This window comes from Pogona vitticeps, chromosome 2, assembly GCF_051106095.1.
Source record: "Pogona vitticeps strain Pit_001003342236 chromosome 2, PviZW2.1, whole genome shotgun sequence".
Taxonomy (NCBI): Eukaryota; Metazoa; Chordata; class Lepidosauria; order Squamata; family Agamidae; genus Pogona; species Pogona vitticeps.
In genome coordinates this window covers 134,109,431-134,135,448 of record NC_135784.1, presented here as the reverse complement: position 1 = coordinate 134,135,448, position 26,018 = coordinate 134,109,431, and the positions used below count along the sequence as shown (strand labels likewise).

General features: G+C 43.5%; 1 protein-coding gene across 1 annotated transcript in view; it reads left to right on the top strand.

The window, feature by feature from the left end:
- The window catches only part of UBALD2 (UBA like domain containing 2), a 34,097-nt gene extending 9,195 nt beyond the window's left edge, over positions 1–24,902 (top strand). The window contains exon 3 of the mRNA XM_020813240.3: positions 23,028–24,902. Within this exon, the coding sequence (XP_020668899.1) occupies positions 23,028–23,348 (321 nt within the window). The 3' untranslated portion in view covers positions 23,349–24,902. The remainder of the gene's footprint in view (positions 1–23,027) is intronic.
- The last annotated feature ends 1,116 nt before the right edge of the window (positions 24,903–26,018 follow it).

The window sequence follows — 26,018 nt, the reverse complement described above, 5'->3', positions numbered from 1 at the left end:
CTATAGAGTGACACTTCTTGAGGTAAGGTAGATTGACTGTAAATCATGTTTTTGTGTGCACACACAAAAATGAAAGGGAATCAAACTTCCTGTTTGCACTTGAGGAATACCATTTAGAAATGCAAAGTAGTTGCATGATATAAGCCTTAGAATAGTGTTGATGTTTCGATTTATATGCCACCCCATAGTACTAGAACTCTCTCTGGGAAGTTTACAAAACAATTATGCAAACAACACGTTGCTTACCCAGTGAGCTAGCTACTCATTTTACCACCCTCAGAAGGACAGAAGGCTGACTCAGCCTTGAGATGGCTAGCTGAATCCGTCACAATCGAACTTGAGTCATGAGCAGAGGCTTGACTGCAGTACTGTAATACTGCCGTGAATGGTTAAGAGAAATTCAAGCTACCTTAGTGCTGAAGCTAAGCAGGTATATCCATGGGCACATCTTTGCCTTAGAGGCCCTTGGAAACTACAGTGGTGCCTCAACTTACGAACTTAACCCGTTCCAGAAGAACGGTCATAACTCGAAATTGTTGTACGTCGAAGCACCCTTTCCCATTGAAATGCACTGAAACCCCATTAATCTGTTCTGGCCAAAAGAAAACAACCCCAAACACACACAGCCAGCCTCATCGGAATGCAGTGGTGCTGGGGGAAAAAACAAACCGCCCTACACATAGCCAGTCCCGTTGGAATGTGATGGAGCTGAAAAAAAATAGCAAAATGCACCCCCACACACACACAGAAACACACACAAACACACCAAAAAACATCACAGCGCAGAAACATAACCTCCCCAAAAAACCCAAACCCACCCTGCAAAACAAAGTAAATGCACTTACTGTGTTCCCCCGAAAATAGGACAGGGTCGAAAATTAATTTTTGCTCCAAAAATGCATTAGGGCTTATTTTGGAGGGATGTTTTATTTTACAGTCATGTCTTCTGGTTGCAGCACAATTTTAAAGAGAGAGCCGCCCAGAGTGGTCGTATAGACCAGTGGTTCTTAACGTGGGCGATAATGCCCCCCAGGGGGCGATTTCATTTTTCAGGGGGGCGGTAGAATGAAAAGGGGCGGCGTGGGGGCGCTGGAGCAGAAGGGGGGCGGTAGGGGGGCGCTGGAGCAAGCCAAACCTGTGAAGATGGCTGCAGCCTTTTTACAATGTGCATGAATATATATTTTCCTCCAATCTTAATTTAGTTTCAGAATTTTCGTCTTGAAATTTTTAGTTCCTGCATTGCCGTTTGTTTTTATGCCCTTTTTATATTTCTTTTTGAGTCTTAAAATTCGCTTGCAACTAAATCATTAAATGTTACTTTTGGGGGGCATTTCATTTTCTTGGAATTGAATTTTGTTTTCAGGGGTCACTGGATTTAAGTGTCTTAAATAAATAAATAAATAAATAAATAAATAAATAAGATATCACCGCGGGGAGGGGGGCGATGATAACTTCCTCAATGGCTCAAGGGGGCGTTTCTTTCAAAAAGGTTAAGAACCACTGTTTATAGACCAGATGGGCGGGATATAAATTAAATAAAATAAAATAAAATAATGGTGGAGGGCAGGGTTTCACTTAACTAGAGCTTATTTTGGGGGTAGGTCTTATTTTCGGGGAAACAGGGTACTCAGGAGCAGAAAGCAGCACCAGGCAATTCGTAGCCTCCTTCGACACACACACACACTCCTACCATTGGGGCGAAAGAGCTACAAAGATCTTCCCTGACCAATGGTTAGCCCTCTAATTTGAATTTCCTGCCTTTTTCCCCCCTGCCTCTTTTGATCGCAACTCGAAGCGCCGGCCTCAAGTCGAAGCAAAATTTTGCGGCTGGAGCTGGTTGCAACTCAAAATGGTCGTTATGTCAGGATGGTCGCAAGTTGAGGCGCCACTGTACATGTCAGTGCAGGATATCAGTACTGTATAATGAATATTTCTGGGAAAATGCCATAGATCAGTGGTGCAGTCCATACCTTGTAGAGAGAAGGTCCAGTTTGCCCCTTCACATCTCCAGTAAAAAATTGAGGGCATGGGAAGAAAAAGGCCCTTCGGAATAAACCAGCCTTTCACCAGAACAGTGTGGTTCGTTCCTGCTGTTCATTTATGGTTGGGGTGAGGATGGAGGAGCCCTTGGTGGAGCAACCACCACTTTCATTGCCCCGTGGCGTGAGGTGGAGCCAGCTTTTCCTCCCTCCCCACGCCTCTGATCTCATTGTGAAAACAGTTGAATTTTGTAGCAACTGGAAGTCCGAGGCATTTCTGAGTGCATAGGTTTTGCATATGCCGTCCCAAGTACAGTGGTGCCTCGCTAGATAGTTACCCCACATGACAGTTTTTTTGCTAGACGTTGACTTTTTGCGATCGCTATAGTGATTCACAAAACAGTGATTCCTATGGGGGAATTTCGCTGGACAATGTTTGGTCCCTGCTTCACAAACCGATTTTCACTAGACGACGATTTTGACAGCTCCCTCCGTGCTCGCAAAACAGGTGTTTTGGGGACCTAAGCTTCGCAAGACAGCTACTTAAACAGCTGATCGGCAGTTCGCAAAGCGGCTTTCCTATGGGCCGATCTTTAGACAACAACGATTCTTCCCCATTGGAACGCATTAAACAGTTTCAATGCATTCCAATGGGGAAATGTTTTTCGCTAGATAATGATTCCGCTAAACAGCGATTTCAGTGGAACGGATTATCATCGTCTAGCGAGGCACTACTGTATATAATGTTTCCTGGATTAGTCATATGTACATGTGGCTGGCAAAGAGGTAATGTGGGTGTGTTGGGGAAATTGTCATAGAGTCTCTGTGACTTTCCTTAGGGAGGCCCTTTTGTTTCCTCGCACTGTGCTTCACTGGTGGAACTTTGGCAGTAGAGTTTTTCCCCGCAATGGTGGGGGAGAGGGAAGACCGTTTATTGACAGCAGACACGTCCGTGTGTCTCTGCTAGTGGAGCAGCGCTTCATTTCTTGAAGTCCCTTTAGTTTTGATACCTTAGTTTTGATTCCTTAATGTATCTTTTTAGTACCGCTTGTGTTTTCCATTTCTCAGAGTGGTAATTGTATTTTTGTTCAGCTTTTAGCTTTAATATTGTCTTCTAATGGTGTAAGCTACCTCTTGATATTCATTGTTTTCAGCTTTAAATATGATCTTCCAAAGATGTGAGCCACCTTGGGTCCTTTTTAAGGAGAAAAGCGGGATAAACATATTTTAAATAAATGTTAAATATTTTAAATAAATACCCTGTTTCCCCAAAAATAAGACAGGGTGTTATATTATTTTTTGCTCCAAAAACACATTAGGGCTTATTTTCAGGGGAATGTCTTATTTTTTTATATACAACTAAATACATTGATTCGAATACAGTCCTGTCATCTTCTTCTAGTTGCTGCACAATGGTGGAGGCCAGGGCTTCACTCAGCTGGGGCTTATTTTCAGGTTAGGTCTTATTTTCGGGAAAACGGTAAATATAAATATCTTCTTATATTTGTGGCCCAGTATGGAAGACAGGAGAGCCTGGCATGCTCTGGTCCATGGGATCATGAAGAGTGGGACATGACTTAATGACTAAACAACAACAACAACATGTTAGTATTAAGAAATTCAAAGTTCAGGATTTGTTTCAGTGCAAAAATGGGTGAGCAGATGATACCCTTCAGAAGTTTTGGAAAATAATTCATATAGCTCCTAACCATTGTTGATATAAATTGGATGGTAAAAAGGATCAATTCTAATGTAATGGAAATTTTTTAAAAAGATCTAAAAATCTAAATTAAAATCCCTAAAATCGTTTTTAAACAGTGTTTTGTGGTGTGCAACTGAGCAACCACTGAATCTGTAGGACCTGCTGTCCATTTTTATGGTTCGCTTAGGCAAAACATAGGAGAGACCATGTAGTGTATTGGTTATTGAGTGTTGGCTTGGGCTGGGGACTCGCTGCTTTTCAGTGTAGTCTTATCTCACAGGGTAATTGTGGGGAAGAACTGGGGAGTGAGTGGTGAAGAAAACTATGGATGCTTCCCCCAAGCAGCCAGGGGGAACAGCATGATAATAAACATACTGGAGCTGAATGAAGTGTGAATGTGTAGGGTTGTGTAGCTTAAGCCTTGGTCTCCCGGTTCCAAAGGCTCATTCCAAGTGGCCAAAAGATGGGGGGGGAGGAGGGGAATGTGTCAGGTTGACAGCCATTTAGTTGGGATCTATAATGGTTTTATGTGGATTCTTCCAACATAGGGTGAGGTGCCACTTAAGCTGTAAAACACAGCAGAACTTTCCCCTGTGTTCAGACAGTCAAGAACTTTTGACCTTTGGGGATTGCCCTTCAGGGTCACTGCCTTTTTCAGTCTTGAAAAAGAGCTCTGTGTGTGTGTGTGTGTGTGTGTGTGTGTGTGTGAGAGAGAGAGAGAGAGAGAGAGAGAGAGAGAGAGAGAGAAGCCAGCTTAACAATCAGAATGGATAAACTGTTGTAAATTGTTTTTAAAGTTTGTGCTTTAAAGTATTTGGACTATTCTGGATTCTTTTCAGGTAATTGTATTGACAGTACCCTCCCTGGAGAGCTATTGATAGAGGGCAGCTGAGAAACAAATGACCCGCCCTAATTAAGGAGGCATAACAGCCATTTCAGTTCATTGTCTTTTCTGGGAGGTGTGTGTGGGGGGAGATACAGAGCAAACGCTAGATATCTTCCTGGAGCTTCCTGCACCTCCTGTTTCCTGGCAGTCCTGGGCTTGACCACTCAGTACAGCTTGGCTGCCCATCTAGCCCCTTAAAATAAAGTATTTTAATGTGCTTCCCCTCCCAGTTGCAGACCTCTTGTTGCCATTCTTATTGGACTATGTGTATATAAGGTACAGTGGTGCCTCGCTAGACAGTTACCCCACATGACAGTTTTTTCGCTAGACATTGTCTTTTTGCGATTGCTATAGCGATTTGCAAAACAGTGATTCCTATGGGGGAATTTCGCTGGACAATGTTTGGTCCCTGCTTCACAAACCAATTTTCACTAGACAACGATTTTGACAGCTCCCTCTGTGTTCGCAAAACGGGTGTTTTCGGGACCTAAGCTTCACAAGACAGCGATTTAAACAGCTGATCGGCGGTTTGCAGAGCGGCTTTCCTATGGCCAATCTTCGCTAGACAACGACGATTCTTCCCCATTGGAACACATTAAACAGGTTTCAATTCATTCCAATGGGGAAATGCTTTTCGCTAGACAATTATTTCGCTAAACAGCGATTTCAGTGGAATGGATTATCATCATCTAGCGAGGCACCACTGTATTTTTCTTCTGTAGCAATGTTTTCTTTTCCAGAAGTGGCTGTGATTCTTCTCAACCAGCTGAGGTGGAGCATTTGGTGACCAACACGTGGGTCTTCTCTGTCCTGTTGCCAACCAGATTCTGAAATACTCGCCAACCTCTCCCTTTTGAGTCCATATGCCTTGTGAACTTCAGTTTACAGCTGAACATGTGCTTTTTTCCTGTGCTTTTTTTTATCCAGGCCTTTTAATTCAAGTTAAACTCTTTTGCTTTGTGTATTTTAGTTGCTTTTTATTCCGTGTGGTGGAAAGGCAAGGTATCCTTTTCACAAAGTGAATAAATATATTTTTAAAATGTGACTGATTTTAAGTTGCCTGCTGGCAGTTTTCTCTCCGTGTTTCTACCTTTTATTGTTTTCTGATGTTTTAAAAAGCTTTTATGTCTTTATTGCCATACTTCTGTAAGTTACCTTGGGAAGCAATCTCATTGATAAGGGGGTGGGGTGGGCGGTCAGGGGTCAAAATCTATTTTTCTAGATGCCTTAAATGGAGGTTATTGTCAAAATAAGGACATGTTTGTCCCTCAGAGTTGGATTGGACAGATTATGAAGGTAAAAAAACGCTTGAGTGTGCAGGCTCTGCTAGATTGTGACCTGTAGCAAAATATTATTGTACTGTATGGTTGTGGAGTTAAAATTGAAACGTGAAGGGATGTGGGACTAGGAATCAGGAACTGGTCTGTTTTCCCTCTTGCTCAAGCACTCAAGATGGTTGATTTATTGTCTACTTACTTACTTCATTGAGTTCTGAACAGATGAGCTGGGCTACAGTTGAAAAAAATCTGTCACGGCCAGCTGCACGAGGGGGTGTGAGCGAAAGAAATGTGTTTTGTGTGTGACTTTTACCAGTGTTTCACGAGGTTGGCAGTTTGGCAGGAACAAACCTGAGGTGTCCGTTTGGGACTTAATGTGTTGCTAGTGTCTTTTAAGTCTTGTCCTTAAGATGCTGTGCCAGAACAAGCAGTCTGTGTGCATTTCTCTTTGTGCCATTGCGCTAAACATATCAGATTTTCCTGGCTGTGTGAGTAAAGCCATTGTTGGGTTTCAACAGGCACCTAAGTTTACTCACTTGTTCTTGGCCTCGCCCTTTTCTTCTTCCTCCCTCCCTTTGTTTCTCCATGTAGATAATAATCGCTTTGGGGCAGGAACCTTGAGTGTGTGTGTGTGTGTGTGTGTGTGTGTGTGTGTGTGTGTGTGTGTGTGTGTGTGTGTGTGTGTTTGCTTCCTTGCTTTTGTTACACTAAAGCACTGTGTACAGTTTGTGCTGTAAATAACAAGATTGTGTACAGTTTGTGTAAATAGCAAGCTTAAGTCAAAAGGGTTGGGAAAAATGGAAGGCACCAGGAAGAAAGGAAGAATGAACGCAAGATGGATTGATGCAATAAAGGAAACCACAGCTTTGACTGAACAAAGCTAGTCATTTTATAGGATACTAGTTCATAAGATTGCAATAAGTTGGACGTTACTTGAAGCACGTAATTGCAGCAACAGTGATATTTGGCAATTCCTGGTGTAATTATTGGACCTCACTTTCTTCTTTTAAAACATTATTCTAAAGCATTAGGAGTACTCTGTACCTAAAGCATTCAGTTGGAAGGGTCAGTGTGGCTGAGGGGAGAAGTGTCTCTTCAGGAAAAGTTAAAATCCACCTGTATTCAGGTAAGCTCAGGGCTGCAAAGGAAGAGTCCTGAAAATGTGCTAGGATTGCAGAACTTTGCAGACATTGGGATTTTCAGATGGAAAATGTTGAGGTAGGACTAGCCCCTCCCAAGCCTTCTGATGCTGCTCCAGTGCTTTGTGAGAGCTTTCTTTCTAAACAGGAAACTAGGCACAGCTTGGACTAGCTCAGTCTCAGAACTTTTCAGATGAGGCCTTTCTTCCAAATGAGGCCTGTTTGGGTGTCTTCTGTCATGTAGCTCTTCTCAGATAGAGACACAGGGGCTTTGTTGTCCATGAAATCAAAAAATCCCATCCTTAAATGTGACTGCCTTCAGGTGAAAACTAAAACACCTGATCCTGATGGCTGCCTGATAATAGGTCTTCTGAGTCTCATCTGTGTTTATCCTGAAATATGGGTAATGACCTAATGTTAGAGACATTCGGGACCACTAGTTCTCAGCCACTGGACCTCCGGCTGATTATGGGCTTCAGCTCCCAGGCACCTCAGGCACGGTGGCCAGTGGTCAGAATTTCTGAGAGTTGTAGCCCAACATCATCTGGAGATTAAGAACCACTGTTCTGGATGCAGAAGTTTGGGAAATCAGAGTCACAGAGGTGGTCACGTGTAGGATGTTTAATATAAATTGTGAATGCATTTCAGATTTTCCTGGCTAGACATGCTACCGTCTGCCCTTTCCTTGCCAATGACTGCTAAGTGTTTGCGTAGATGGCAGACTGATAACAAAACAAATGGTTTTGCGCATGATGTTGTGGAGGGTGTGTGAGCCTAAAATTGTCTCTTTTGATCATTGGATATAAAGGAGTCTTTTCTAGCCTGATATGTCTTCAAAGTGTTACTGTGTTTCCTTGAAAATAAGACAGGGTCTTATATTAATTTTTGCTCCAAGAAACTCATTAGGCCTTATTTTCAGGGGATGTTTTATTTTACAGTCATGTTATCATCTTCTGGTTGCTGCACAGTACTGCACAGTGGTGGAGGGCAGGGTTTCACTTAACTGGAGCTTATTTTTGGGGTAGGACTTATATTACGAGCATCCTGAAAAATCATACTAGGGCTTATTTTCAGGGAAACAGGGTAAAATATTTAATTATGCAACCCATCATGTATAAATGTGCGTGTGTGTACACACACATAATGAATGAGCTGTATTTGCATAATAGAACATGTATAACCAATCATATTCTGTCTGATGTCTGCCGATAGGTGCTTAGAGGGTTTAACTTTCAGGTATAAGAAATAGTGACAGGATGAGGCTTCTCTGTTCATATGATAACTTGTCTATTGATATGTCTATTGATGTGTAAGTGTTTAGTTAGGACTGTCTGCTATTGCTATGTTAGAAAAGATGTTATGAAACGGTTATGAGTCTATCAAGCACAAACCAAATCTATACCAAGCCAGATGTTCAAGTACTGTTAGTTGATTCTTCTACATGTTGTTCAGTAAATATTTTTAAAGTTTACTGTGACTGTATAAATATTATTTCATCTGCAGGCGCACACACATGTATATCAAAGGAGAATATTAATCATGATCTATGTGGGGTTTTTTTAGTACTCATGCTTAATCCAATGTGTGTACAAACTCTCAACATCTTAAACACAAAGGTGCTGGTCTACTACTCTCACTGTGCTAAGCTAACATGGCCAGCCAATATGGTAGGAATTGTGGTGTGGCTGTCTAAGCCAGTGGTTCTTAACCTTTGTTACTCGGATGTTTTTGAACTGCAAGTCCCAGAAACCCCAGCCAGCACAGTTGGTGGTGAAGGCTTCTGGGAGTTGCAGTCCAAAACTCCTGAGTAACCCAAGGTAAAGAACCAGTGGAAATGACTCCACATTAGGCAGTACTGTACTAATATAGAGGCGATGCAGCAGGATGTGTGGAATAGCCATAATTCTGCTACAGCTGATTCATTCTTAATGGAGGTCATTTAGAGCAGTGGTTCTTAACCTTGGGTTACTCAGGTGTTTTTGAACTGCAACTCCCAGAAACCCCAGCCAGCACAGCTGGTGGTGAAGGCTTCTGGGAGTTGTAGTCCAAAAACACCCGAGTAACCCAAAGTTAAGAACCACTGGTTTAGAGGAAGGGATCATTGAGGCCAGAACTGGGATCATTGAGGCCAGAATTTATAAAGATACTGGTTTCCAACATTATCCACCAGCTGTGGCATGACTGCAGCTACTTACAAAAGCAGTAGGCATATTGAATTCTGACGGACTGAAGCAGCTGAAGAGATTCCTGGATTGGGGCCAGAGACAATTCAACTGATAAATAGGAAGTAGTGTTGGCTATGATGGATAACTGAATACACATGTAGGAGCAATGTTGTTCAGTGACACTTCAGTTTTTTGCATTAAACGTTATATACCTGTATAGTGTAATTTGGAGTTCTGCTCAGGAAGAGTCCGGAGTGGAACATCTTGTAACTTTACAGGATGAATGCAGAGTGAAGTCAGTGGGGTGGGAGCTCTTAGGGGGTCGGAAAAAGCAGATTGTGGATCCTACATATCTTGTGTATCTTCCATAGGTGATTGGAATATAATAAATTATCCAGAACACTAACACCAGGTTTCAGAATACAATATGGTGATCCAGTAAAATAAAATGCAGAAATGTGTTCATCTTATCTCCAAAAGTACAAATGAGACTTTATGCTGGTGGGATGGGATGGGGGGGGGAACTATTTGGGAATTGCTATCCAAATGGTTTAAAAATCTGGTTGCAGAGCCAGAGGTTGGGAGTTTGATCCCCCACTTTGCCTCCTTGACAAGGGGCTGGACTTGATCTATAAGGTTCTTTCCAACTCTGCAGTTCTAAGATGATGATGATGATTACAATATAAAATACATTTGCTCAGTCTCTGCTTAGCTGTGATGTTTCAATGATGGAGTTGCTACAGTCTTAATTCACCACCCAAAGAGCACATTCCTCTGATAAACAGACCAGGCTTGCCCCTTCTGCACTTGAGTGTTGCTGAGTTAAATGTTATGGTGTTCAAATGCTTGAAAGAGGCACGCATCAAAAATGGTGCAGTTGCCCAATGAGTGACTATCACGTGTTCATAGATGTGCATCTTCAGATGTCACTGGGAGGTACCCAGAGAAGTGACAAATACAATCCACAGGGTGAAGTATGAGTCAACTCTTTCCGGACCCATTAAAACTGTCTTCTGATAGCCAGTAGTTGTTTCCCATTTTGCCATGTGGCCAACCTGGGAGTGGGTTTACTGCATGCATGTAATTAATTCCTTTGGTTTGTCCCAGACATGGGCATCCTGTTTGTCTTGAAACCCTGTATATACAACAAAATACAGCAGTGGTTCCCAACCTTGGATCCCCAGATGTTCTTGGACTATAACTCTCAGAAATCCTGGCCAGCATGGTTAGTGTTGAAGGCTTCTGGACGTTTTAGTCCAAGAACATCTGGAGACCACAGATGTTGCGAACCACAGTCTTGGCTCCATGCTCCATGCCCATGGATTGTATTGAGTGACACAATACAGGGTCTGTTTACATTGCTATGACAACTTCAGCTTGTTTTATTCCTGAAAGCTTTTTGTTAAAAATAGAAACATATTAATTGTGCAAAACTTTTTGTAGGCACAAATGTTGCAGTTTTTCTCACATGAGTGATACGATAGTAAAGCAACATTGGCTGAAGGTGAACCAGATTGGGTTAACATCATTCTGGTGTATGGAAAGCCTTCACAGATCTGTTTCTTTGATGAAACACCCCCTCTCTGAGTTACTGTGACCGTATAAAGCTGTGCCATTTCCAGTGCAGTATTAGAAATAGGGGCAGTAGTAGTTGATAGATAGAGCATAATAGATACTCATGTGTATGTAAACATTAGAGCTTTTAGAAGTTACTGTTTTGAGCTACAACTCCCAGAATTATCCACGCTGGCTGAAGAATTCTGGGACCAGAAATAACCTTCCCAGGCTTTATATATAGAGATAATGTAAAAAGTTTATTTCCCTGACTGGACTGCCCTTGAAGGTTAGGGTTGAATTACTTGGGGTTGTGAAGAAGGTGAGCAGTTATGCTTTCTGACTTGAAGGAGGCCAAGGTGATCTTCTCTGGTTCTACTTGCTAAACCATAGTAATTCCACAGGCTTCTTATGTGATACTACAGTGGTGCCCCACACGACAACGATAATCTGTTCTGTCAAAATCGCTGTACAGCGAAATCGTCGTCATGTGCAAAAAAACCCATTGGAATGCATTGAAAACCGGTTAATGCGTTCCAATGGGGAAATACCTCATCATCCAGTGAAGATCGCCGATCAGCTGTTTAAAATCACTATCTTCCGAAGCAGGGGTCCGGAAAACAGCCATTTTGCGAAGGGAAGCCAGCCATTTTGCAGAGCCGGAAAAAACATTGTTTTGCGAACAAACAGTTCGCGAAGCAGGGACCTAATCAACGTAAAGCAAAAAAACCCCATAGGAACCATTGTTTTGCGATCGCAATAGTGATCGCAAAAAAAGTCGTCGTCAAGCAATTTCATCGTCATGCGGGGCACCACTGTATTGTTGGTGCTAAATGAATGGGACAAGCTGCAGCCCTGAGTCAATGGCACTCTTCAGTGAATCCTGTTTTGTGGATTTGTTTACAAAATTTATGTACATGTAAAAAAAATCTCAAATTATAAGGGTAGAATGCTGAGTATTGATGTACCCTTACTTTAGTAAGGGCCTATGTAAGCTGATAGTACTGCTTATATACTTTGAAGAGTAATGGCCTATTTGTTACTTAGTGAAAACTGCAAAAAAAAGTGAAAGCTTTCTTCTTCGTGGTCTCTGTGAATGCACACTAACGGGTTAATCTGCGCAGAGCAGCCTCAGAACTTTCCAGAGCTCGAGCACATGGTGCCAGGACCTCCCACACACTGCCTTTAATTCCACCTCCGGCACCAGGTGCCTCAGTTCCTTTCTTACCGCTGCTGCAGCAGCATCTTGATAGGAACTTTCACACATTTCATTTCCTTACCTACTCATTCTTGGACATCCCTGGCTTCATTTCAGACCTCTGACTACTCTTCTTCACAGTGAGTTTATCTAAAGAATAAAAACGGGCTGTTACTCAAGTTGTTTGGGGTGCAGAGTTTATGGCCGCACTGGGCGTCTTCAATAGGTCTGTTCAAACAAGATTCTCCTCTCCAGCGTACACTCGCGGTGCTTATTTTGTTTGGGGGAAGAACACCAGCCAGCCCTGTGTGGCGTCTGCAAAGGCTTCACCAAGCCAGCCCTGAAGTTGTGGCTTCAACGCCTCCGCTCATTTCTTTGGGGAAAGTCTGCCCATAACCAGGGTACCATCATCTGACTCCATTGAGGGTTTCTTCTCGCATTACTTTGCAGTCTCAAAGAAAGATGGAGGCGTAAGGCCCATCATGGACCTCAGAGACCTCAACCTATACATTCCCCACAAGAAACTCCGTATGCTGACTCTTGACTCCATTCTCCCTCTTTTGTCTCAGGGAAAGTGGTTCGTCACCATAGATTTACAAGACGTCTACGTCCACATCTCCATTCACCCGTCTCATCAAAAATTCCTCCATTTCTGGTTCCATCACAATACCTACCAATTCACCGCTTTTCCATTCGGGCTCTCCACAGCCCCCAGGACATTCACAAAATGCATGGCACCAGTCGTGGCTTACCTCCGTACCAAGGGGATAAAAATATTTCCCTATATAGACGATTGGCTCCTAGTGGCAAAATCCTACCATGAGGCAGTCTCCGCCACAAACTTCACCTTCTACACCCTAAAGAGACTCGGGTTGAAAATCAACGAGAAAAAGTCTAGCCTGATACTGTCCCAGACCGTCTCCTACATAGGAGCAACGTTGGACTCGATTCGCCTGAGAGCTTTCCTACCGTCTCAGCGAATTCACAAAATCCCGGCAGCAGTCTTCAAATTCACACCATACGCAACTTTGACTGTGCACGATACCCTGCATCTCTTAGGTCTGATGGCATCCACTACCTCAGTGGTACTCTTCGCAAGACTAAAACTCAGACAGCTCCAGTCCTGGTTTCTCACCCAGTACGATCCCATGATGGACCCTCTACAAAAAAGCTAAGGGTACCACCTCTCGTAGCCAAACATCTCATCTGATGGACCATGTCCAACAACCTTTCCTTGGGACGACCGTTCCACCCTCCATACCCGTCCATACAAGTTGTGACAGATGCCAGCCCCTCAGGATGGGGAGCGTACTGCCAGGAGCTGCGGGCGCATGGCCTCTGGACTTCGCACCAAAGAGCTATCCACATCAACCAGCTGGAACTGTTGGCTGTCATCAATGCTTTTCAAGCCTTCCTGCCCCGCATACGAGGGCTCGTGGTACAGTTGGTTACGGACAATACCACAGTGATGCACTACATCAACAGACAGGGCGGGACTCGATCCAGGCCCCTCCTTCGTTTGACTCTACGTTTTTCGGAATGGTGCCGCTCCCTCCACATTTTCCCCCAAGCAATCCATATTGTGTCCAAGGACAATTCCCTGGCAGACTGCTTGAGCCGACTACCCACCAGAATGCAAGAATGGGCCCTCGACCAGAAGGTCTTCCTAAATTTATGCAGCCAATGGGGACAGCCCACAATAGATCTCTTTGTGTCCCATCAAAATACCAAATGCAGCCGGTACTGCTCCAGGGCAGGCATAGACGCCTCATCCGTCGGAGACGCCTTCCTCATACCGTGGTCCGGAGAACTAACTTACCTGTTCCCTCCGATACCACTTCTACTCAGGACCATAACCAGGATCATTCAGTACCAAACAAATGCAGTCCTCATTGCCCCATGGTGGCCGCGCCAACCCTGGTTTGCCCACCCATCGGAAATAACGGAAGAAATAATACACCTACCTCCAATACCGTCCCTCCTCTCGCAGAACGACTGGGCCCTTCTCCATCTCGATGTCCAGTCTCTTCACCTGGCGGTGTGGAGGATATCCCCAGGTTCTGTGCGGTCCTAGAGCAAGCCCAAAAACCGTCCACCTTTTGGCTGTATGAGAACAAATGGAAAGCTTTCACCAAATTCCCCCAAGCCGAAGGCATGATCACATCTCTACACACGGTACTTGGCTTCCTGCTTCATCTCTTCAATCTGGGACTGGCTCATTCCACACTAAAGGTTTACATTTCGGCAATCGTGGCTCACCAACCTCCTCGATCTCGCTCCGCCAGGCTCTTCTCTGACCCTACTCTTAAAAGATTCCTGAAGGGCCTACAAAACATACGGCCTCCTTCACAGCACATTGTACCACAATGGTCTCTACCACTCATCTTGGAAGTTCTCACCAAGTCTCCATTCGAACCTGTGGCTACCTGTTCAGAGAAAATGCTTTTGCTGAAGACCGCATTTCTTGTAGCCATTACGTCGGCCAGAAGAGCAAGTGAGCTGGCTGCACTCAGGTCAGATCCTCCGTACCTCCAAATGCACCCTGACAAAGTCACCCTATACTTTGACATCTCCTTCTTACCGAAGGTGGTATCAGATTTTCACGTCAACCAGCCCATTGTGCTTCCAACACTGCTTCCTTCTCCGTCCATGCCATTAGAGCGTAAACTCCACACCCTCAATGTCAGAAGAGCTCTTGCCTTCTACCTCCATCGTACCAAGCACACTAGGCGGTCCCTGCGTCTCCTCCTGTGCTGTCATGGACCACGATACCTACCTGCTTCTTCACAATCAATATCCAAGTGAATTGTTCAGCTCATACAGTTGGCTTACCATCTTGCCAATAAGCCTGTACCGGACGGCCTGAACCTCTGCGTTGACAGCTCTATTCAAGAGTGTCCAACTACAGAACATTTGCAAGGCGGCTACCTCGGCCAACCCCTTGACGTTCGCCAGACACTACCGCCTAGACGTCAGAGCCAAAAATGATGCGGCATTTGGACGGGCGGTACTATCATCTCTGATATCGTGACGGCCCTCCTTCCGGTGAGTACAGCTTGCCATTCACCCATTTGTGTGCATTCACAGAGACCACTACAAAGAAAGTTAGGTTACCTACCTGTAACTTTGGTTCTTCTTGTGGTACTCTGTGAATTCACACATTCCTCCCTTCCTCCCCTCTATCTGTCACGATACCGTGTCATGATATCTTGCTGTCTCTTTTTTTATACTGTAACGGTGGATTTAGGGAACTGAAAGGAGAGGGATGAGGCAGATCCTATATACCTTCGGGGGGGGGGAGCTAATTGACTCTTTTTTCTGTAGCTCTAGAATCTTCCGGACATCCTTGCGCAGGCACAGGGTTAACCCATTTGTGTGAATTCACAGAGTACCACTAGAAGAGCCAAAGTTACAGGTAGGTAACCTAACTATTTTTCAGTTACTCATCTTCTCCTTTTCTGTTTTGGTTTTCAGTAGGCTTCTTTCCTCTCCCCCCCCCTCCATCTTTGTATATACAGAGAATGGTCCAGTCCTTACTTTTCCCTACCGTCGGCTGTAAGGTGGGTGTGACATGGAGCATGAAACAAGGTCCTGGCAACGAGGCATGTCCCCGAGAGTCCAGTGTGTATGTGTATTTCAGAGGCTAAAATTAGAATGATTACACACAGCCCTCCTTGCTCACCAGGAAGTGAAGAGAAGCCGAGGGAGGGTGAGGCTTCTTCGGCAGGCTTTTGTTAGGGCCTCTCCTGAGAGAGTTTATGAGATTGCAAGTTGGCTGGCTGAGTTAGTTTGTACATAAGCGGTAAAAAAAAGCTGCCTGACTTTTTCTGATAAAGAGAGGCACGGCAAAGCTGACGCCATTCCCCGTTTTATTACTGTCGTTGCAAAATCTGCCCTTTGACATCCGACGACTTTGGTGGAAGTTGAAGCTGCCTTCTCTACCCGGGCTCCACCCGTGTCTCTTTCTTCATGTTGTTTGCTGAGGACAAGTTACAGTTTGTATCACTGACTTTAAGATTTAGATGCAAGAACCCTTCGTGTGTCAGCCCTTCTACATTTTAATATAATTTGTGTAAATTAGCTGGTTTCACGTGGGGGGAAACAACTGTTTTGCTCTTACAGGTCTGTACAAGTAGAGGCATACTACCTCTTCCCCCTGCTTTCTGAAAATCCCTGTATATTTTCTTTAGGCTTATTTCCCATATTTGAACTTCACAGATTTAACAAAATCTCAAATGTTCTCCATGGATAAAAATGCTTTCCTCTTATAAGGCAACATCTCCAGCCTGTGTTTAACCTTTTCGAGTGAATTAGTTAGTTTTACCTGCTGCCCAGGAATTAATATAACTAACTGGGCTGTGTGAATAAGTGCTGTAGAGATTTGTTTCCTCTCCCAAGTTGTAGCTTCATGCTGAATGTTCCTAGGCATGATGCTGTGTTTGGTGGTAGTCGTGGGTGTGTACGTGTATGGGTGTGTGTAACCATTCTCTGAAGCAGGTGAAAACCTTTCCAACAGTGTGTTGTAACTGTACACGATTTTGCATTTCATCATTCTGTGGTGTTTGCTTTGTGCTAGTACACAAACTGCTTTGTGTACAGTATTTCCCAGGTTTAGAAGATCTCCCACCTCTCAAAACCCAGAACAGTTGCTGTCTCTCTATGACTTCTCCAAACAAGTGGCTTCCAGGTGTTATTGTTTTGAAATGCATTTTTAATACTACAGTATTTTTATCTATGGGTTTTTAATATACTTGTTTAATTCTTTTTAATATTGTAATAATTGCTTTGAGCTTTTATGCCATTTACTTTTTTAATACTGTAAGCCACCTTGGGTCTTTTGGGAGAAGGTGGGGTGAAAATATTTTAAATAAGTACATAAAATATTAAACTTCCATTAGTGTCATCTCTGACTACTGGCCACACTTGCTAGGACTGCTGGGGTTTTTCAGTCCAGAACATCTGGAAGCTACCGGGTTGATCCTGAGGCAGATCGGCCTTCTGGATGAGGCTCATTTTGGAAAGGCTGTGGGTGTGGGTGTTGTTTTTTTCTTTTTAAAAAGGGCTTTTAAAGTTGGTATACAATTTCACAGAGCAGTGTTATGCAAGCACCCCTAGTATGGGTGTCCTGGCCAGTGGCGGGAGGGGGGAGAGTGATTGTAACCCAGTTGGAGCAGAATTCTTGGTGAGGAGCTATTGCATGCTCATTTTGTAATGTTTCTGTTTGTTGTGGTAACACACAGCTGCTCTTCATCACCACAGGTCCATTAACATGGGGCCCTCCCTTCTAGGGAAGGCAGCCCTGTCGAAGTAGTTCCTGTGCTCTCTGGGGTGTTTCACTAGATATACTACTTAGAGACGAACACATTTCATTTATCACTAGGATAGCAGTATTAATGGTTGTGTTTATGCCAGGTTACATGGCGGAAAATAGTTCTTGTGAGCTGTTGTAATTTTATGACAGAGGAAACTGCCCTTTAGCTCAGTGGTTCTTAACCTTTGTTACTCGGATGCTTTTGAACTGCAACTCCCAGAAACTCCAGTCAGCACAGTTGGTGGTGAAGGCTTCTGGGAGTTGCAGTCCAAAACTCCTGAGTAACCCAAGGTTAAGAACCAGTGCTTTAGCTAATATGAATCCAGACACTCACTGGGCCTACCTATTGCCTAGAAATTACACCCATTGCCTTGCTTGTTGAGGAGGCAGAGTAAGACTTTGTATTACAAATCAAACAATACTTTGTGGTAAATGTGTCCTAAATCTACTAGTAGTTCACATCCATGTGTTTTGTTACAGGATAAAGCATGCTCATTGAGAACTGAAAAGAGAATTGAACAAGGACAGAGCCAGTATTTAAAGTAGTTTTTGCAAGCTTTTGAGTAATACTGAACTCTTCCTCAGCCTTGTCTTTGTCTTTGCTGTACTGTATTGCATCAGTCTGATTAGTTTGTTAGGATCCTCTCCTCATCCCCCCTACCCCCTGGAATTCAAAATATGTGGAGGCAACTAAATGGAACCGGGAAACTGTGCAGGATGGAGAGGGTTCTGCCAGGGCACATTGTATCACAGTACTGTACGCTTAGTTGCTTAAGACTTCAGATTTTTAAGATGGTGAACATGCACTTTGCTCAGAAGGCTTTAGGGCACTATAAATGTATCTTTATCAATAAAAACAGTGAACAAAATGAATAAATGTGTTGGGTTGAGCAGCTTAGTGAATGGCATAGTTGGGGTTTTGTATACAAAATTCTTGAGAAGGAAGCTTTTAAAAAGACTGAATGCTGAGCAGCTATTATGTTGAGATAGTGCACTGTGCAATCGCTATGTGAGGCCATGTATTTAAGTTTCAGAACAGTTGTTAAAAAGCCGTCACCCCAATAGGCCATTTATTGCAACTGCAGGGCTAAATACTCTAAAATTGCTGTAAATTCAAGCAGCATCTTTGACAGATTCTAATCTCAACAGATTTTGAGCTAAAGTTGTGAGAGCCTCAATTTGTGTGGGTTCTTCCTTAAGTGAACTACTTTAAATACTAGCTCTGTCCTTGTTCTTCAGCTTCAGTGTAAAGGCATTTTATTTATCTCTGTAGTACAGGAGCAGATCTATTATACTTGTGATTCTGAGCCCATTCAGTGAACCAATTCTCAGTATGGATCGTTATGTATCCAGAACATCATGTTCTTGGTCGCAAGAGGGAGATCAGTGGATTTGAGGAAACCTGAAGCCCTTTGTGGCTTTTAGAAAAAAACAAAATGATCAAACCTAAAATTATGCCAGCTAGAATCCCCAGAGGATTTCACTGACTGTTCTCGCAGGCTCCCCAGGCGTAGGATATTGTCAGTGGTAGAGAAGAAACTTGAAAATGTGCACAAAGTGTTAATGGAGTATTCTAGGAGAAGATTTGTAGTTGGCTGGCAGGAATTTATACCAGAAACACCCACACTGCAATATTTTGTTGATGCAAATTTCTCATGTAACTGTTATATTATAATTTGATTTTTCATTAGGAATGCAGTTTCAGAAGGTGGCCATTTAACAAAGAGCTGCACCGTGTTGTGTTTCATAAGGCCTGTGCTACAAACTGTAGAAATTGTTCAAGAAGCCACCTTCCACACATTAACATGCTTTACTTGCAATTAAGACCATGTGTGCAAGAAACCCTTCATCTTTTTATAAGGCTGCTTTGTATTATTTTTGTCTGTTAATACTCAACTTTTATATAAGTAAAATAGTGTGTTGTTGGATCTTACTGTATGGATCTTACTGTATTTCCATATCGTGGGAAACCGTAGTAGTCTGAGATTTGCATGATATGGATGTGGAATAATATAAGCTTGTTTGAGTTTTTCAAATGAAATTTAGCCCCCCTCACCACCAAGTCCATCAGAAAGCCTGCAAATGATTGTTAAAAAGAAAAGAAAACTATTATGTGAGTTGAAACACACTACTCAAAAGAAATCCCATTGCCTAATCCCACAGTTGTCTATTTAAAGATCAGGTTACTGGGGATCCTAAGGCTGAGTGACACATTTGTTGATTAGGAAATCCAGCATGCTTGGTAAAGTATTGGGTACATAACATGCACTTCACTGCATAGACATCATATATAATATTACCAATGTATGCATCCCATCCGGGCACTCTGTTGTCACCCTTTTTATGGATGGATGTCATGTGAAATTCATTAAATTGGAAGGGTTTTGAGCAGGTGGAGAATGGGCACACCTACCACCAGTACATTGCTGAATGAATGTGATTTATGAGCACAAAATTTGACCTATTTATTTGTTTTCGAACTTATATTACTTTACAGTAATGTTTCTACAGTGTACCAGTTTACAGCATTTTTGATGTAATATTCCCCCCCCCCCCCCGTAGACCCATCCTTGCCGTGGTTAGTAAATAAAAGGAAAGGCTGGTTTCCTCTGCATTTAAAAGCCTTGTTTCTTTTTAACCTCAAAACCCTGATTCCTCTGACATAGGGAAAGAGTGTGTTTCCATTTGAAGGAGCTGTGGAGATAATACAACTCATCAGAATTGGGAAATGGAAGTCGGGCCAGCTCTATTCACATAAAAATAATAAAGAGTTTTCAACTGAACTTATACTAGTAGCTTGAGCTTAGAGGTTGGGCTGAATTCTGCCCTAAAGGAAAAGTTGTCTGAAAAGGTTGAGAACTATGCCAGGGAGAGACAGAACAAACAGGCAGGTGTGGGGCAGGAGCCTTGCCTCATGTTTGATGCTTTGAGTGGTTGCACCTCTTAGGGATGGCGTTTTGTATCATTTTTGTTTGGTTTCACAGTTGAAAAAAGTACTGCAGAGTCTGAGAGAGGGACTGAACAACAATATTCCTAAATCAGTTTGTAACTACCCAGTTAGGGTTGCCAACAAAATGAATCCTTCCTAACAGTCTCCCGAATCTGGCATGGTAAGGGAAGGTCATTCTGGACGAATGTTTCTAGTGCAAGAGGGAAACTGAAGGGAAAATCTTGTAAAATGCTCTCTTTCTGAATTTTTGAGGCAGGGGGAAAGACACACACCCTTTATTTCTGTTCCCAAGCTGAGAATCACATCCTGTAATTAAGGGGACTTGATTAGTTACACCCTTCATCTCTTACCCTACTTCAAAGTAGTATTTCTTTTTGGCGTTTAGATGGAGGCTTATAATTTGGTCTTCTGTGTGCTTTTATTCCAGGGTAGTTAGGGAATGAATCCAGATTGGAGTAGCTGCCACTCCTTGATATAACACTTTCATAAACCCAGGCAAGCACACCTTGAATTGTATACCCAAAAGGACAGTTAGTGTGTAACTGCTTTTGGTTTAGTGATCTTGTGGGTTCTTCTCTGTGGGCTGTCTTTCCCATAGCCTCTTCCCACAAGCACTATGTCAAGCCAGTTTATCAAGTACCTCATGGAGACAGTTTATATGGATGACAGAGTGTGCCTAATCTAGTTCACTTCAGTCAGAATGGCAAGAAGTGGCCCATTTTAATTGAGGAAGGTACCATCTTGCCGGGGAACTCATAGCTTCAGAGTCCACCTTGAGACTTTTTGGGGCAGATTATGGGGTTGTATCATAGCGGACATGTGAGCGATTTGTACAGTTCCCTGGGGTTGCCTCATCATAAGTGTATACCATCAAATTACCATAATTCTGCAACAGGCCAGAATGGTGTGACTCTGAGGACTGTCTCCCTTCCTAACTTCTGTCATCACTTTCATTTCAGGCCTAGGTGGGGAGAGCAGAGAAAATGAGGAAGCGTGCTTTCTGTGTGGGGGTGGCAGTGATGCCAGAAAGATAAGAGGGCACCAGTGGGGCATGTCTAGGAGTTCCCCAGAAAATGTAACCTGGTGCTCAGTGATGCAAAGCAGGCAAGGTTCACTTGGGTCTATGTAGGCTCCGAAAGAGAGAATCTTTCACCTCGGAAAATATTATTGCCCTAGAGAAGGGTGGGTTTTTTTCCCAGTCATGGGAAATGGGCCCTCCCATGACTCAAAAAAGCCCCTATTTCTTTTGTGTGATGTGAAATATTCAAAATACCTTACACATTTTTGTAAGTGTGCATGCGTCAAGCTGATGGCATACCATTCAAGAATTTTTTGCAGATATTTATAACTGTGAGAGCAATTTTATTTTCTTGTAGTTTTGGAGGAGGTATATCAATACCTAATGAAACTTTGTTTGCGATAACAAAACAAGTACAGCAACATGTCTCTACTGCTTTTCTGTGTGTTCAAGGTTACACCAGTGTTTTGTTGTGATTCCCCAGAATTGTATCTGTCTTTTCCAAATCAGAAGACAAACTACCCTACTTTCCACATACAGTATGTGGTAGGATCCACTGATCTGAGTTACTGACTTGAGAGACATGCCAGAGTACACGGTCCAGGCTGCAGTCTTTTAAATCCTTGAATTTTGCTTCATTTTAGTTGTTTGTTGTTATCAAACTTTAACATTGAGTATGAATGGCTTAGCAATCAGTTCTTCCACCACCCTGTTTCATCCATTAATTATTGTGTTTCTGTAAACTTTTATTTACTGGCATAAATACAGATTTTGGACAATTTACTGAGACAGACAGTAAAATAATGAATATGATGATAAAACCAAGTAAAACAGTCAAAGACGAGTAAGGTAACAGTGGCATTAAGAGCCAGCAATGGATCATAAAACAGTAGCACCGGTAATTAAATGTCTGTCAGGAAAGGGAAGGTCTTAGCCTGATGTCTAATTACTACTAGTGAGAGTGCCTGGTGGCTCTCTTGGAGGGCACATCATGGATGGGAACCACTGCCATGAAGATTACCACCCTGATAGCAACCCCCGTTGCTCTCTTGTGTCCAGTGGCACATGGAGAAGGTACTCGGAGAATGTTAGCAATGGAGCAAGGACATATTGGAGCAGGCTCTCCTTCAGATAGGGGCAGTGGTTAGATAATTGTTTTGTAGGTTCCAAGACCTATGAACTCTGATTCAAACTGTTATCAGGATCTTGCCTGCAGAAGAATCCAGAAATGAGAAAGAAGCCAACTCTTTGTATAGACAAGTACCTTCTGTCCATGAGAAGTATTGCATTTAAGAACAGGCCTTTCCCACATCACATGCTGTCCCCAAAAAAAGAGAGAGTTTATGTATTATATTTCAGCCACTGGACTTGAATTTGGCTCAGAGAAGCAGCTTCCTGTAAGTCTATGAAAATGTTGTGTCCCCAGTTTCACATTGTAGTGATTGGGGAATTTTAATATCTTGACCAGCGACTAAATTTGTCAGGGAGACAGCAGAGGAGGAGGGGTGGGCATGTATCTCCCCCTCCCTCTCCAGCACGTTGGACTGAAAACCCCACCACCACCACCTTCCTTCCCTACTGGCTGCACCAACCCGATCGGCAGGGCTACACAGTCCCTACCCCTGCTCTGCTCTGTACGTCTTACTCAGGAGAAAAGAGGGTGCCATATCTTGCATGCATACATGTGGTGAACAAGTGCTGGGGCTGTTTTCTTGCATTGCACCTGAGGGCTAGCTGACTGTTCAGAGTAGGAGGAAATAGCCTTGAGGAACCACTGTGTTAGTGCTGTGCTGACTTGGAGTTCAGGAACTCATGAGTCCTAATCCTCTTTCCCTTTCTCTTCTCCAGATGTGCACACCCAGCAATACTCCAGCCACACCTCCCAACTTCCCAGACGCTCTTGCCATGTTTTCCAAGCTGCGGACTTCAGAGAACCTCCAGAGCAGCAACAGCCCCATCACATCCATGGCTTGTTCTCCTCCGGGTAGCTTCAGTCCGTTCTGGGCTTCTTCGCCTCCCAACCATCAACCTGCCTGGATCCCTCCTTCATCGCCCACCAGCCATAACCTCCACCATCATCTCCACCATCAGCAGCCCATGTGGCCTCCTGTGTCTCAGCAGGGTCCCCCCCAGCAGAAAGCCATGACGGCAATGGATGGCCAGAGATAAGACTTAATGATTTTGAAATGGGGAAGAAGTTTTGTTGTGGGGGGGGGGAGGGCGTGGCAAATCCAGGGGGGGCACAGGCAATGGGGTGGGGGTATCTTTTTATTTTTTCCTGAAGAGCGCACTGGAATATTTTATAGGTTTTTTTTTAACTGATGAGATTTCATCAGTCCTTCCCTTGTTCCTTTCTTCCCTCCCCCCCATGCTGTCTACTCTTCAGGAGACTTAATAAATTGTCTCTTCTCTTTTTTAAAGGAAAATATATATATAACTATAATATATAAATATATAAATATATCTTAATGTATATACATCACAAGTGAAAGAATTGCAAAGATCCAGGTGGCTTTTCTGAGAACACTGCTTGGAAAGAACGGTGGCCATGTTGGATCCAAATGGGTTTGTTTCCCTTGAAAACCAGGGGAACAAAGAGCTCACACTGGCCATTTCCCTTATTTTTGTTGCCCTCCCCTTCCTTTTGGTTTCTGGTTGTCGGAAGAGGCCTGTACTAGTTCTAGTTGAGGGGCTGTGAGGAAATCCCTTGCTAAAGGAAACCACTGGTCTCACACGACAGGCCTCAAATTTAGGTTTGTGTGTGCCAGGAGCCAGAAGGGATGCGAAAAGTCCCTGCTGAAACACAGGTACTTCAGAGACCCTACGTGGCTGTGGCGTCACCTGCGGGAAAGAATCTGGCTGCCTTGTGTCGTGAATGAAGGGGACTTTTTTCTTTTTTCTTTTCTGCTGCAGAGTTGGCCTGTAAGCCACACAAGGAGCCTGGAAAGAAATGACGGAGTAGTGCAAAATGCCTCTGCTATTAGATACATTGTGGGGGCTCTCTCTCTCTCTCTCTTTTATTTTGAGTAGCATGTCGAATTCTGCCCATGATTTGGTGCATGCATGGAAGTGGTATATATTTCCCTGCCATCTTCAAGGGGAGCCGGTACATGCACACTCTGGGAAAATAATGTCAATAACCAAATCCTTCTGGCTGTGTACAAGGGGTGTGGTTTATTTTGGAGTCGGGGTGGGAATGCTCTCGTTTGGGTTTCAACTCTTCCCCCACCCCAGTTTTGGCCTGTTGAAGCTTTTTTTTTTTTATGATTGCGGCAGATGTGCCCCAGGTAGCTGAAACTGACTGTGTCTTACTCTGTACCATGGACTTAAATCTGTTCTTAACTTGCCTCCACTACTACTACCACCACTTTTGTTCCCCTCTCCTTTGGGAATTATTTTTCCCCCTCCCCTTGATTCTCAATGTGTTTCCCTCTTTTAAAAGGACAATGCTTAAGCATTTGGGAGGCTAAGCCAGAAGGGAAACTGCTTAGATAGGTAGCTAGATAGATATATAAAAATCATCTTACACACACACACACACACACATACATGCAAGAAGACAGGATCTTTTGAAGGAGGGCTTCACAGAGCTCCGTTACATCCAGTGGCAGGCGAGAAGTTGAGACTCTTCTTCTTCTTTTTTAGGTTTTAAAATCAGAATCTTGCTTAAACAGGTTGAAGGTTTTTTATTAATTTAAAAAATAAAAAAAATCACTTTTTTAATCTGACTGGTATTGGTTGTTTTTCCTCCAAAGCGTGCTCCCTCCTCTTTTGTCGCTGTATACATTTAATCCAAAACTCTGATGGACATAAATGACAAAAATAAGAGCTGAGAAGAAACTGAAGCCAAGCCACTCACATATATGTACAAGACTGCAATGGCCGGTTCTGGGAATGGGCATGGACATACACACCAGCCACACAAAGTCGCCTTGCTCTTCTCTTTGTTCCCCGTTCTGTGTCATTTCTGTAGCCCTGCTCACGTTATGTATTTGGTTCTTAGCCACATGCTTGGAAGAATGTGGAACCCCCCTCCCTTCTCCATCATCGTTTTCTCCACATGGGGAGCAGCATGTCAAGCTCTGTGCCTCATCAGGAACCCTGGAAATAATGGGGTATCTGCTGACAGGTACAAGCATGAACCTCTGTTCTTCATACATGCCTTTCTCTGTGAAACGAAGTAGGAATGGGAATGGGAGAGGGGAAGAGCCCAGCGCTGCTCAAGTGTATTGCAAAGAACAAGGTGCTTAATGAATGAATACAACTTCTTTGTTCTTCACTCCCGTTCCATCTCACACCACTCACTGGCTCAAGTGAAAAGTAGAGTGAAATGAGGTCATCAGCGTTAATCTATGCCTTCATTCAAAATTGCTTTATGCCAGAAGTTCGGAGGACCAGACACTTCAGGGCCATATTTTTAAGCCTTACCTCTTTAACACACCAATCCCGGGGGGGGGGGGGCATTTAAGGACACCTGAGAGTGGAGGAATTACCTGCACTAAAGCCAGGCCAGGCTTACACTGACCAAGCAGAGAAACAGAATGGATAGCATTAACTACCTCTTTCTCTCTAATGTCGTTCTTCCCATTATTTGTAAGAAGAGGGAAATTAATTGTCTGGGGCTGGCAGATATTTTCCTTTGTTTGCATTTGGAATATGAGTATTGGAGCCACTTATCGAGGACCAAGTCAGGATTCCCATTCATTGTATGGGACTCCTCAAATCAGCTGTTTCTGCAACTGGTTTGGAGCAAGCATGGGCCTTGAGGCCAGTGGCTAGCTTCACTGGGGGAAGGCCCATTGTAGGGGTTGGTTGGATTAATACCCCAATTGTCTCCTA